The following is a 15,096-nucleotide window of genomic DNA, read 5'->3' on the forward strand; positions in this document are numbered from 1 at the left end:
CAGTCAACCTGTGTGACTTTTTGCCAGGGGGTGTTGTGAAGGCCAAAACTATAACAGGGTTCAAAAAAGAACTAGATAAGTTCATGGAGGATATGTCCATCAATGGCTATTAGCCAGGATGGGCAGGGATGCAACACTGTGCTCTGAGAGCCTCTGCTGGTCAGAAGCTGAGAGTTGATGACAGAGGATGGATCACTCAATAAATTGCCCTGTTCTGTTAAATCCCTTTGAAGCATCTGGCATTGTCCACTGTTGGAAGACAGATTATTGGGCTAGATGGACCATTGGTCTGACCCAATATGGCCATTCTTATGTAAAATTAATTATAATGTTTAGTACAGAAACTCCACAAGATAACAACCTCTCAAGATAATGATCTTGGCAAATAATGCATTTTTAAAAAAAATCTTGGCCTACTAGGAAATGTATATTTATATAAGTTTCTTAGACACAAATCTAGCATTCTGGAGCAAAGTCAGTAAAACACAGCCCAACAAACAAATGTTCCTTTAATATGTCCCTCCCTTCTCCCTCTACTACACCCCACACGTAGTTGTTGTCCTTGGTCAGTGAAGACCCACAGTTCAGAGGTGCTTTCGCATGAGTTCACCTCCCACCTCCCTTCACATGAGTTGCACCTTGCTCATTCCTCCAGCTGCTTGCCACTTGTTCCGGCTGCTTACTCTGGCTGCTGTTTGTCATGCCACAATTCACTCCACCACTCCATTGCCGCTGGCCCTGTGCCATCTCCTTCTGCTGCCACTGTGACCTCTGTGAGTCGGTCTCTTGAGGTTCCACCCAGCTCTCAGTGATTTCAGCTCTCAGTGGGGGAACCTCACAGCGAGTGCAGGCTGGGCTGTCTTTTCCACAGACATGCTGTCCTGCAGGAGGTCTAAGCACTTAGACCTGATTATTAGTGATTTCAGCTCTAGTGACCACTTAACAAAATAAAAAAGATTCTCTATAGAGTCTAATAAGTTCTATCTTTACATAGGGGAGAGGAGCAAGTCAAATAGTGCCTGTGACTCTTCGGCACAGACCACACCACCAAGCAAAACCCCTGTCCCGTCCCCCCAACTCTTTCCACTGGGATCTGCCATCCAAACCCCTTGCTTAGCAAGTGCAGTTCAGCTGAGGGTGACCAGTGCTTAATTTGTAATGAAAGAGGTGACAGGGCTCAAGCAAGTTTTTTTTACTTGCAAAACTGATGTGGCAAGCCCACAGGTCTCCGGGCTATGAACTGACAAGCCTAGAGGTGCTGGGGCTCTGCCCTGGCAAAAATTAAGAATTGAGGATGACCCCTCTCAATCAGGACAGGCTAAGCACAGTTCTGTTGCCCTTTACTCCTACAATAAGGATAACAACATTTCATGACACCCCCCCACACACACATTCAATACTAAAATGATTTGTATCCCAACACCAGCCAAAATTGATCACCTGGGCAGCACAGTTCTGTCTGCTGGATATCTAGGACGAGTAGGTGAGTTCATGTAAATACAGTCTGGTCCTGAAGCCTTCCCCCACTCCCCCGGCTCATCACTAGCTGTCAGGGGAGAGAGTTCATTCAGACCTTGCTTACAAATCATAATTTGAAATTATAAGGTTGGCCAACATTGCCAAAACAAATGTGCCAACATTGTCAGAAAAAACAAGAGCTGGGTGAAGAAGCTAGTCTTTGTTCATACTTTCAAACCTATTACACTTTTTCAGGTACACCTATTTTATCATATACTATATATATATATTTTAAAGTGTGTATTAATGTTTCATTTTCAATTCAAATTTCCAATGACTAAATTGACAACACTGCATAACTACTAGTTGACCACTGGGGGGGGGGGGCTATTTGGGGAAATTCTGGGGGTGTAGGGAAATCCCTACAACCCACTGCAGAAGGCACTGTTTTGAGAAGTGGCCTGGAGGTCAGAAAGCCAGGGAGGCTGAGAGAGAGCAAAAAGAAAAGGAGTACTTGTGGCACCTTAGAGACTAATAGTCCTTTTTCTTTTTGCGGATACAGACTAACATGGCTGCTACGCTGAAACCTGTCAGAGAGAGCAGTCATTGGCCGGCTAACGGGGCTGGGTTAGCTGGCATTAGGCTGTAGCCTCATTTGATAAATGTAACAGGAACCATGGGAGACAATGGACCCTGACCCTGTCATGTGATGAGGTAATAACCTTGTCACTCCAACCAGGTCATGTGCCTGGGACCAGACAATACAATTCAGCCTTATACCCTTATTACAGCGGGAAGGTCATGGGAGATCCCCAGTGCTGGGGAGCAGAGAGGGGGAGTAGGGTGATCCTGTGGCCCAGGTGAAGGGATGGATGGGCGAAGGGGAAAAGAATCCTGGGGCGCAGACAAGGAGAGGGACAGGAGGTGGTCGAAAGCAGTGCCTGGGTGGGGAGGGGTCCCAGTTCCCACAGCTGGGATGGGAGGAGGATATTGGTGTCCAGGCAGTTAGAGGAGTGTGCGTGGAGCTTGGCACCCAAGCAGGGCTCGGAGTATGTGCCTGGGGGGGACCCCAGTGCTGTGGCAAAGGAGGGGAGTCATGGTGCCTGGGAGGAATGGGGCTGGGAAGAGGAGGTTGTGATGAAGTGGCTGGGGGTCCCAGTGGCATGCTGAGGTTTGAGAGGGACTTGGTCCTGGATGTAAGGGGATCATGGTAAGGTGGCTCCCGATGGCCTGCCTGAAGAAGTTCCTAGTCTGGGGTGGGGGGCGGGTTCTGGAGCCAGGGTTCCGGGCTGTCCTTGTGCCCAGTGTCCAAGTATGGGGATCCCGGTGTCCAGTGCGGGAGGTCACGGTGCAGGGGTCCTGGTGCCCAGTGTCCCAGTGCGGGGATCCCGGGCGTGGGGTCCTGGTGCCCAATGTCCCAGTGCGGGGCTGCAGGTGCTCGGTTTGGGAGATCCCGGTGCCGGAACCCGGCTGCGGGGTGCCCCAGGCTGTCCGGCTCCGAGTGAGTGACAGCCCCATGTGCGGTGGGGCGCGGCGCCTGGGGCCTGGAAATGCTGACAGAAGCGCTGGTGTCTAAAAATAGCCGCTGATGGAGCGGGGCGGGCGCTACGCAGGGAGCCGGGGGCGCAGGATAGGTCGGGGACCGCCCCGCGGGCAGCCCGCTCCCCCAGCGCGTCCCGGGACGCGCAGTCCCCCTGTCGTCGGGGCTCCGGGAGGGCGGGCGCCGCCGGGTGGAGATGGGCTCCCGCCGGAGACCCCTGAGCCGCTCCTACTCGGGCAACGGGCGCTACTCGCTCTACAGCCCCAGCAGCTCCCCCAGCCCCGGGGCGGAGAGCGAGGAGGGCGAGGGCCCCGGCTGGAGCGCCCGGCCCGACAGCCGCAGCTACCTGCTCAGCATCCGGCCAGAGAACAGGTGGGGGCCGGCCGGGGGTCTGGGCGCTAGGCTTGGCGGGAGCCCCGGCCCCGACGCGGGGCTGGGTCCGAGCAGCGGGGCGGGGCGGGGGGGCAACTGGGTGGCGGGGCCGGGGAAGGGGTTGGGTGCCAGGCTGGAGGTGTCTAAGAGCAGGGCTGCGGGCCAGGCCGGTGGGGGCGGCGGGGGTGGGCTAAGGCGCCGGGGGCCCCGCGGGCGGGCGCTGTGGCTGCGGGGGAGGCCTGGCGTTGGCCCTGAAGCTCCTTGCGCCCCGCAGCTGCAGCTTGGCGTAGCTCGGGCCTGAAGGACGCTGGGCGCAGGGACTGCCGCCTGTCGGGTCCCTGGCACGTGGGGCAGCAGCCAAGGCTCCCGCGGTGGAGAGGGCCGCCCTTAGAGGAGCACCCACGTGTCGGATCCAGGGTCAGTGCTGGCCAAACCCCAGTGCTTTGTCTCCTCTAGGGCACCTGTGCCCTCCCAGCCCAGCCCGGACTAGCCAGGGTACAGCCGGAGCCTGTCCCCTAGGGAAGTTCCCTTGGTAACTGGCCCAGGTGCAGGATTGGGGCTAAGGCCAGCTGAAGAAAGCCGGGCTGGTGTGTAGGACTCAGTGCTGGGGCCGTTTCTGGAAATGGGTAATCCAGACGGTCTGATGTGTGTGTGCCCTGTGTGTGGCTTTGGGTCATTTCGCCTCTCCCCTTGTGAATTTCCCTGAGTGTGTTTGTGTAACTGCCAGCCATTCTGGCAACCAGTTTAGGTACTATTGGTAGGGAATGCTATTATCAAGGCTTGCCCTGAAGTGTGGGTGAGCTCGCACTGTGCATTACACCCAGGTAACTAACACAGAAACACAAATGGCATCAGTGGGCAATAGCAATGAATATTGTAGGAAGCAGAAGAGCAGTAGCATGCTCCTTCTAACTGTAATGGGAAATGTAATGGCAGAAAAGCCCAAAAGCCCAGTGCTTCTCTTCTACCTAAAGTGGGTCCCTTTCCCCATTCCCCTGACCCCCAAACAGTTGCTGAGTTTGTGTGGAACTTGGGAAGGTTTGTTGTAACTCTTGTATAAGCACCTAGTAATATACTTTGATGGATGACTTATAAATCAATAAAAAGAATGACACTTTAGGGCCCACAGTGGAGAGGCATTATTCCGATGAGGCACTTGTTTCTGAATGATAGAACAGTCCTTTGGAACAACACATAGCTTTGCACTTAGGAGACGCAAGGGCACTGGCTGGCAGTGATCCTCAAGAGAGGAAGAATGAGCTTGTATTTGGTGTGACAATCCTAGCTCTGTCACAGATTTCCCGGGTGACTGGGCAAGCTGCTTACACAAACTGAGGGCTGACTTTGCAAACTCAGGTACCCAATCTGCCTCCTGGAATCTGTGCTCCTTATGAGAAGAGAAGCAAGTGCATTGTTGCTGCCCTCTGCTTCAGTCTCAGGTTGGGAGGGGTAACTCCTGTGAGTGGTGTTCTGGTTTCATTGCTGGTGGAAAGCTGAGGAGCAGGAGGTTGGATTTGTATCTGGAATAAGCTCTCCCTCCTGCTCTCTGGAATCTCATTCTTGTTTAGAATGTCCTGATTTTATAGGGACAGTTTTGATATTTGGGGCTTTGCCTTCCATAGGCACCAATTACCCACCACTCCATGTCCTGTTTTTTCACACTTGCTCTCTGGTCACCCTAGTCTTGTTATGACAGCTCCATTGTACCTGAGGGGTGCAGTTTTCTTGCAAGGCTTCTGTGATGGAGAGGAGGAGATTCCTTTGGTAGCTTGGGCCCACTATATGGTGGAGTGATACATGTATGCCACAAAGTCCCTAAAGTTGCATAGCAGTAACCTGTGATTCACAGTATCAAATGTTGTACATATGTCCAGTAATGAGCACAGAGATGTGCCTGCTGCCCATGGCTGAGGAGATCAGTGTGATCAAAGAGCTGTGTCCCGCTCTACAGCCCGTGGGAGAGGGCTCCAGGTCATGGGTGAAAGGCAGCTACTACTGGAGTTGGCTCTTTAGTAGTGTCTTGAGTCTTGCCAAAAAATGGCAGCTTAGACACTGGGTTAGTGGGTTGGAAATCTGATTGTGTCCAGCAATTGCTCCTTAAATGCTCTTGGCAGAAGAGTGAAAAGTGTCATGATGTTCTGGTCATTTGTCTCTCAATGACTGTCAGAATTGCTCTGCTTACAGGTAAAATCATCTGCAATCCTTACAAACTCAGCCTGGGCTCTGAGACTGACACTGGGTTCTCTGCTTCTCACGTGTCCAGACTCTAATCAATACCCTGCAGGCCAAATTATGCATTAAACCTCATCTTTGCAACCTATGAATGTTATGAAGGGGCCAGTAGAAGTTGGCAAACAATTGTCTTAATTCACTGGAAAGAAAGTAATTGTTTGCTACATTTTACAGGAGTAAAAATACGAGTTGAAAATTAGGTGCTGAGGGAATTTGAAGAGCAATTGTTTATACATAAAACAAATTCATGCATTTGAAGCAGGAATCTTGTGAGAATTTTAATTCAATATTTAATTTAATCTTGTGAGAATTCTTCACAGGGAGTGAAGAAGCACTTAAGTGGGATAAGAACAGTGCAGAGAGGACAAATTGCATCAGTCTTTGCCACACAGGATGCTAGAGGTACCTACCTCAAACCTATACTTTTTGGGTAATAAAGAGGTACTAAGAGAATGAAGTGTCAAAAAGAGGTATTGGAACAAAGTCATAAATAGCAGAATAACAAGTCATCAAAACCAGATAATACATGCCAGAGTTCTGAATGAATTTAAGAATGAAGTGGCTGAGCAGATACCAAATATTTGCAGTCTCATTTAAAACAGTTACTATACCAGAGAAATAGGTATAATATTTTCATTCTATAATGTGGGAAGAAAATGAATTAGGGGGACCGGAGAATTACAGATCTGTGAGGCTTCCTTGGTGTGATAACTAAAATAAAGGAAAAAGTCATGCCTTTGCAATCTGCTAGAATTCTTTCAACTTTACTGGATAAAGGAGAGCTGATTGCTCTAATGTATTTGGACTGTGAAAAAGTCTTGGACAGTTCTTCACAATTGCTAGTAAGAAGACTAGGGATAGGTCTTCATTGTCAAAACACCTGTGGTTTTACAGGTTGAGCTGACTTCAGATGGTTATCTTGCTGTAAAATCCCTCATGGAGACAAGGTCCTCTATTTGGGCTTATCTACACTGGTACTTTACAGCGCTGCAACTTTCTCGCTCAGGTAAACCTCCCCCCCGAGTGCTGCAAGTTTCAGTGCTGTAAAGTGCCAGTGTAGACAGTGCACCAGCGCTGGTAGCTACGCCCCTCGTGGAGGTGGGTTGTTTTTTTTATAGCGCTGGGAGAACTCTCTCCCAGTGCTATGCCGCTACTCAGCGCTTTCACATTGCTAGTGAAGACATGCTCTTGGTTTACTGCAGTATAGGTAGGTAAAGTCAACTGTTGGTGGAGGGGGAGACAGTATTGACTTCAGTTAACTACCTGTGCCTTGCCTCCACTAAGATTTCACAGGGAGTGTGTGTGTGATCATCTCACTATAATTTTACTGCTAAAAAGGGGTGTTGACATAGCCTAGGTAGTCATGAGGAGAGAGATGTAAACTACTGTCCTGGATTAGAAACGGGCTAAAGCAGTAGGAATAAAGCCTTTTCTTCACTAGGAAAAAAGATGTGTCACTGTGCTAGCTAACTCAAGATAGCTAACTTGAGGTAATTCTTAGTGAAGACAAGGCTGTTGGTAGTTTTCACACAGTAGCACGTCAAGGTAAACTTTAATTCACATGAAGACTACAGACTCGCTTGCTTTCACTGGGATTTTAACGTGAGTTAAGAACACATCTATTTTCTAGTGAAGAGACACGGTCAGTGGTCAGTTTTCAGCATGGCAAAAGGCTAATGGTGCCCCAAGGATTCTGGGGTTGGCGGCAGTAAATATCTACCAATTATATACAGAAAAATCAAAAGAGCATGAAGATTGGACAGTCAGGAGCTCAAAAGTTGGGAAGTGTCAGAATTAGGGTTGCCTGGGCACCCTACTCTGCACAGTTTGTGTTATGATGCACTCTCTAATTACATGATCACATGCTGTTATTTCCACAAGACTGCTGCCTCACCCAGTGCACAGGACAGATGGTGCTCACAGAGTGGCTAGCTGTTCAGTATTTATTATTCCCGTCATTCAGTATGATCTCAGGCTAGATATATTGCACACCCTCCAAAACCAGACCTGAATACAGAATTAATTTCTTCATTTTTATGGTGGCTGTCTCCACAGTATCTGAATACATTATGAACATTAATGAATTTATTCTTACCACCACTCTGGTGAGGGGGTGGTATTATCCTCCATCTATAGCTGGGAGCTGGAAATAGAAATGATGTATAAATCATTCATTGATTTGGTGGGGGTGGTTTGTTTGTTTTATTTTGGGTGCCCAACATGAGGTGCCTAGGGCCTGGTTTTTTTTCCCAGAGAACTTCGTATGTTCAAAGCACAGCTCCAGTCAGTCGACTTTTGCAGCTGCGAGTGCTTCTCATTTCTGCAAGTTAGGCCTCAAGTTGGGCACCTAAGAAAATGAGGCACACACGATTAGTGACCACTTGGGAAAACTTTGGTTTAAATGGATTGTCCAGCATCACACAGGAACTCTGTGGCAAAGAGAAAATCCAATGCTGCTGATGGCATGCAACTGCCCTAACCACACAACCATCCTTTCTCCCTGAAATCACCTGCCTCCTTCCCAACACACCTTATTTCTGCAACAAATGAGGCAGGGATCCTACAGCCAACAGTCTCCCTCACTATACAGCCCTGATTCATTCCCTAAGCACTGTCCATCCTGTGCACTGAGGGCTTGACCTGGCTCCCATTGAAGTTGATGGCAAAATTCCCTTGTCTTCTGTAGTACAGGGTCAGAGACTGAATAAAGCAAGGTACTGTGGGGAGTAAATAGTTTGCAATCATGTAATTAAAGACTGCGCCCTAACAAGATTGAAAAGGGAGTGAGCCATGATGCTGTATCGCTTGTAGATGACCGCTATTTAGTTAGTCCAATCTAGATAAGACTAAGGAACTTCAGAAGGACCTAAAAAGTTAGGTGAGTGAAGAGCAAAATAGCAGACAGAATGCAATATTGACACATGCTAGGTAATGCATATCTGAATTACTGATCAACGCTTCTGGGTTCTTAATTAACTGTAGGCACTCAGGCAAACTCCCTGGGCATCACTGTGGCCATGTTAAGGAAAACTTCGGGTAACTTCACTGTGGTAGTTAAAAAAGCAAACTAGATGTTATGCTTTAAAGAAAGGAATAGATAACACTGACAGTACAATGCCATTATATATAAATCAGGGGTGTCCCTTGACCTGGAACGCTGCATGCAGTTCTCCGCACCCTCACTCCAGAGAATTAGAAGGGGCGTAAGATGGTGAAAATCATTAGATGCATGCAGGTTTCAGAGTAACAGCCGTGTTAGTCTGTATTCGCAAAAAGAAAAGGAGTACTTGTGGCACCTTAGAGACTAACCAATTTATTTGAGCATGAGATGCATGCAGACTTCTACATGAGTAGAGACTGGGAAGAACTGCTTACTTTAGAGGAAATGAATAAGCAAATACATAACCTGGGTAGTCTCTGACCTTTCTTACAATACAAGAACAAGGGAGTGTCACAGGAAACTTAAAGGGAGCACATTTTAAACTGGTAAAATATATTTATTTGGGAGTTAACTTACTCATTGCCAAAGCCAAGTGATTTGCAGTATTAAGAAGGGCTAGACCTGGACCAGGCCTCAGAGATTGGGAATATTTGGGTGGATGGGTGTGTCCCCAGAATATCCAGTAGCTCAATGGTTAGAGCACTCACTTGGGTAGTGGGATCCAGATTCAAATCCCTGCTCTGGCTGACTTGGACCCAGGTCTCCTATCTCCCAGGTGAGCACCCTGATTACCAGGCTATTGGATATTTTGGGGTGGTGCTCTGTTTCTCTTGTTGAAGCCCTTCGACTCTATAAATATTCATTACGCAAGAGCAAGAAAGAGTTTGAATCTGTAGCCCGCTGGTCAGGGCACTCACCTGGGACGTGGTACAGTCAAGTTCCAGTCCTGCTCCAAATCAGCCAGAGCAGGGATTTGAATATGGGTTTCCCACATCCCAGCTGAGTGCCCTAGCACTGGGCTATCGGTTGTAACGGGGTGGGGTTCCCCTTTCTGGTTGTGAGAAATGACTGATCTGGCCGAGATTTCTTACTGCAGGAGAGGTTGATGGCTAAGAATCCTGGACAGAGTTCGGGGTCTCCCTCCCGCCTGTGAGACAGGCACTTAAGCAGCTGGGACTGAAGTCCCAACGCTTTTCTCTGCATGTCAGTCCTGGCTGGCTTAGACAGATTCCCACTCAGTGTGCTGGCTCCCGAAAGGTGCCCAAGGATACGTCCACACTGAGCACGCCTTACGGTGGCCTGTAGAGTACATAGATGGCACACCAACTACCATGGGTGTATATAGCAATGTAGATGGTGAGGCACTGCTTAGGCGAGGAGATTAAAGACACATCTGAACCCTTAGGGTACATACCCTACACTGCTCTGCACGTGGCCAAGCAGTGCTTCCCCTGCCTACACTGCTATTTTTATAAGTCTAGTGTCCCACTGCCAGAGCCTTTCCCCACCATAGGGAAGGACTCTGGCAGTGGGGAAAGGCTCCAGCAGCTCCCTCCTGTGAGAGCCTTTCACTGCTGCTTGTAGCTACACACTGCAGTATGGATGCAGCCCACTTTTCACTGCAGCAGGTAGCTATGCATACTCTACATGCTGCCACCACTGGTGGCAGCATAGAAATAAACAAACTCTCCCAGTGCTTTGTGTGAGGAATTTGGGTGACTAACTCAGGGCTGACAATATCAGTAGGTGGCAGGGTGCATAGGAGTTGGCATTTGGCATTGTCCCTTTATGGATCTAGCCCCTTGTCAAGGTTTCTTCCCCACTCTGAACTCAGGGTACAGATGTGGGGACCTGCATGAAAGACTCCCTAAGCTTATTCTTACCAGCTTAGGTTAAAAACTTCCTCAAGGTACAAACTTTGCCTTGTCCTTGAACCCTATGCTGCCACCACCAAGCGTGTTAAACAAAGATCAGGGAAAGAGCCCACTTGGAGACATCTTCCCCCCAAGCCCTACACTCCCTTTCCTAGGGAAGCTTGATAAAAATCCTCACCAATTTGTACAGGTGAACACAGACCCAAACCCTTGGATCTTAAGAACAATGAAAAAGCAATCAGGTTCTTAAAAGAAGACTTTTAATTAACGAAAAAGTAAAAGAATCACCTCTGTAAAAATCCGGATGGTAAATACCTTACAGGGTAATCAGATTCAAAATCCTTCTAGGCAAAACCTTAAGTTACAAAAAGACAAAAGAACAGGAATATACATTCCATTCAGCACAGCTATTTTACCAGCCATTAAACAAAAGAAATCTAACGCATTTCTAGCTAGATTACTTACTAACTTTTTACAGGAGTTCTGAGCTGCATTCCTGATCTGTTCCCGGCAAAAGCATCACACAGACAGACAGACCCTTTCTTCTCCCTCTTCCCCCCACCCCCCTCCAGCTTTGAAAGTATCTTGTCTCCTCATTGGTCATTTTGGTCAGGTGCCAGCGAGGTTATCTTAGCTTCTTAACCCTTTACAGATGAAAGGGTTTTGCCTCTAGCCAGGAGGGATTTTATAGTTCTGTATACAGAAAGGTTGTTACCCTTCCCTTTATATTTATGCCACCTCTCTTAGCCTTGTCTTGGATAACTTTCTTGCATCTGATGAAGTGAGCTGTAGCTCACGAAAGCTTATTCTCAAATAAATTTGTTAGTCTCTAAGGTGCCACAAGTACTCCTTTTCTTTTTGCGAATACAGACTAACACAGCTGCTACTCTGAAACCTTTCTTTTCCATTGTAGACCAGCTCAGAGAGATGCTACTATCACCCAGCATATGGAATGAATTTCTAAGTTCTCTGATTTTCTGACCCAGCAATTGCTCCCAGACCTACATGTCGTGCATCAGCGTATACTATAAAGTGAAGGTGAAAGATCTGGCTGTAATACAACAGGCTGAGAACATGGGCATCCATTTAGTTCCTGAAAAGCATGCTCCGCTTCCTTATTTTATAGAAGTTCCTTCTTGGATGGTTTGGCTTTTGTAAGCTCCTTAAAGAGTTTGCTTTGTCAGTAAATGTTTGCCAAGAAACCAGTTCAAGGAAGGCCTTAACATCCTTGTTATTATGGGATGTGGGGATTTCGGTGTGCTGATGTTGTCTGGACAATGTCCCAATCTTGGAAAGGTAGCGGGACCATTAGTTGCTCCGAAAGCATAAATAACTCTTCATGAGATGGTCTCTAGATAGTAGCTTTTTAGGGCAGAGACCTCTCTTTTTTTCTGGGTTTGTGTAGCACCCAGCACAAGGAGGCCCCGGTCCATGACTGGGCTGCATTTTCAGGCCTCTTCTGAAGAGACCTGCCAATATCAACTAGCTATATCGTGAGTGGTCAAGTGCTGTGCACCTGTGAGCTGGTCCAGAATCAGTGTGTGGGAAGAGACTGAAACTGACCCCCTTTATAAAGCTCTTTGAGATCTAGTGATGAAAAGCTTTATATAAGAACTAGGTATTATTACTTGGTTGTGCCTCTCTCTTCTAGCATTAAGAAAAGGAGTACTTGTGGCGCCTTAGAGACTAACCAATTTATTTGAGCATAAGCTTTCGTGAGCTACAAGTCACTTCATCGGATGCATACTGTGGAAAGTGTAGAAGATCTTTTTATATACACACAAAGCCTGAAAAAGTACCTCCTCCCACCCCACTCTCCTGCTGGTAATAGCTTATCTAAAGTGATCACTCTCCTTACAATGTGTATGATAATCAAGTTGGGCCATTTCCAGCACAAATCCAGGTTTTCTCATCCCCCCCATCCCCCCCCCCACAAACTCACTCTCCTGCTGGTAATAGCTTATCTAAAGTGATCACTCTCCTTACAATGTGTATGATAATTAAGTTGGACCATTTCCAGCACAAATGCAGGTTTTCTCACCCCCCTCCCCCACAAACTCACTCTCCTGCTGGTAATAGCTTATCCAAAGTGACCACTCTCCTTACATTGTGTATGATAATCAAGGTGAGCCATTTCCAGCACAAATCCAGGGTTTAACAAGAATGTCTGGGGAAGGGGGGTAGGAAAAAACAAGGGGAAATAGGCTACCTTGCATAATGACTAAGCCACTCCCAGTCTCTATTCAAGCCTAAGTTAATTGTATTCAATTTGCAAATGAATTCCAATTCAGCAGTTTCTCGCTGGAGTCTGGATTTGAAGTTTTTTTGTTGTAAAATAGCGACTTTCATGTCTGTAATCGCGTGATCAGAGAGATTGAAGTGTTCTCTGACTGGTTTATGAATGTTATAATTCTTGACATCTGATTTGTGTCCATTTACTCTTTTACGTAGAGACTGTCCAGTTTAACCAATGTACATGGCAGAGGGGCATTGCTGGCACATGATGGCATATATCACATTGGTGGATGTGCAGGTGAACGAGCCTCTGATAGTGTGGCTGATGTTATTAGGCCCTGTGATGGTGTCCCCTGAATAGATATGTGGCCACAGTTGGCAACGGGCTTTGTTGCAAGGATAGGTTCCTGGGTTAGTGGTTCTGTTGTGTGGTATGGGGTTGCTGGTGAGTATTTGCTTCAGGTTGGGGGCTGTCTATAGGCAAGGACTGGCCTGTCTCCCAAGATTTGTGAGAGTGTTGGGTCATCCTTCAGAATAGGTTGTAGATCCTTAATAATGCATTGGAGGGGTTTTAGTTGGGGGCTGAAGGTGACGGCTAGTGGCGTTCTGTTATTTTCTTTGTTAGGCCTGTCCTGTAGTAGGTGACTTCTGGGAACTCTTCTGGCTCTATCAATCTGTTTCTTCACTTCCGCAGGTGGGTATTGTAGTTCAACTTGTGTGTGTGAATTTTAGTCTTCCTTTCGAACAGTAATAAAGTGATGGCCACAGACTCTGAATGAATCCCACTAACATGTCCTGCACTTGGGCTTCTCCCATCTGATGGAGGGATGCAGAATGGTCTCTGAAACATGCAGCTCCTGTGTCAGTACAGTGTTCTGTCAAGAGTCCGTTCCAGCCTTTGCAGTAACCTTAACTTTGAATCGTCAGATGCAAACCAAACACTACAAGCTCTTTGCAGAAATTATTTTCAATTCAGAAAATGTCTCCTACTATTCATTGAGCCCTAATTCTGACACTTCCTTTGTGACCTTGGCCAAGTCACTTAACCCATCGGTGCCTTCATATTCCAGTCCATAAAATGGTGAATGATACTACTAAAAAATTCTTGTAAAGCTCTCTGTATTCTGCCGATAAAGTAGTGCCCCATACTAATTATCACTGTGCATGAAGCAGTAAGCACATTTGTGACATAAATGCTGATGCATGATATTTGGTAGGAAATGGGATACTTCATTACAGGAAATACTTGAAAGCAGACTAAGATCACAACATGTATGTGATAGCTTCATTGTTTTTTTGGTCTTAAACTCAAAATGCAAACAAAATCAACTCAAACTCCTTCAGAGTTCCACCACAACTTCAACACCGACCTGTCCATTAAACTCTCTGGAATGCTCCCACACTAGCATCAACTTCCTGGACACCATGATCAGCTTCAACAATGGAATCCTACAGCCAACCATATACAAGAAATGCCTGGATCACCACACCTACCTTTATAGATCCAGTAACTACCACAAACACACCAAGAAATCAGTTATCTACCGCCAGACACTCAGATACTGCAGAATGTGCTCTGCGAAGAAAGTCTGGGATATACACTTTAGCACACTTAAAACCACATTCACCAAACAACGAACGGGCCTCATTGAACGGGCTGCCTAAATAGCCTGAGAGAACCTGCTTCAATACAGAAATAAAACCCCTCTGACCTCACACCCCTACCACCCCACATTGGAACCCATGTGGGGTATCATCAAACAACACTGCCATACTCAATGGGGTCCCCATCCTGAAAGAAATCTTTCCTGAGCCCTCACTTCTGGCCTTCAAACCACCCCGCAGCCTCTCCAAGGGGCAAGTTCATCATCAGAAGCAAGCTCCCCACAGACCAGGACACACCCACTCAAAGCGGCACCAGAACAACAGATGGAAAACCTTCAGACAGCTCTCCAGTGCTACAGTGATCAACACCCCCCACAATTCACCTTTCAAGAGTCTCATGGATCCTGCATATGCATATCACAGCATGTGGCAGTGTACCTCATCCAGTGCGCTAAATGCTCCAATAACCACTATGTGGGTGAGACCAGACAGTCATTACACTCTCAGATTAACTCACACAGGAAAATAAGAAACAAATACCCTATTGCTTGTCGATGAACACTTTTCACAAAGCAATCACTCTGTATCTGACCTATCAGTCCTCATCCTCAAAGGAAACCCATACAACACTTCAAAAGATGAGCTTGGGAGTTTAAATTCATAACTCTGCTAGACACTAAAAATCATGGACTTAATAGACACTAGATTTATGGCTTATTACAACAATCGGTAGCCCACTAACTCCCTCCTTTTGTGGTAAGACTGCAGAGGTGTCGATGGGCAACTCCTACCTTGTATGATCCTTTAGAACAGTGGTTTTCAAACTTTTTCTGGCGACC

The 15,096-nt window shown here is 47.2% G+C and overlaps 1 protein-coding gene across 1 annotated transcript in view; it reads left to right on the top strand.

Annotated features, from left to right (window-relative positions):
• The first annotated feature begins 3,101 nt into the window (after nt 1–3,101).
• The window catches only part of ALPK3 (alpha kinase 3), an 88,672-nt gene continuing 76,677 nt past the window's right edge, over nt 3,102–15,096 (top strand). Inside the window, exon 1 of the mRNA XM_073363255.1 lies at nt 3,102–3,370. Within this exon, the coding sequence (XP_073219356.1) occupies nt 3,195–3,370 (176 nt within the window). The 5' untranslated portion in view covers nt 3,102–3,194. The remainder of the gene's footprint in view (nt 3,371–15,096) is intronic.

The sequence above is a fragment of the Lepidochelys kempii genome, chromosome 10 (assembly GCF_965140265.1).
Source record: "Lepidochelys kempii isolate rLepKem1 chromosome 10, rLepKem1.hap2, whole genome shotgun sequence".
Taxonomy (NCBI): Eukaryota; Metazoa; Chordata; order Testudines; family Cheloniidae; genus Lepidochelys; species Lepidochelys kempii.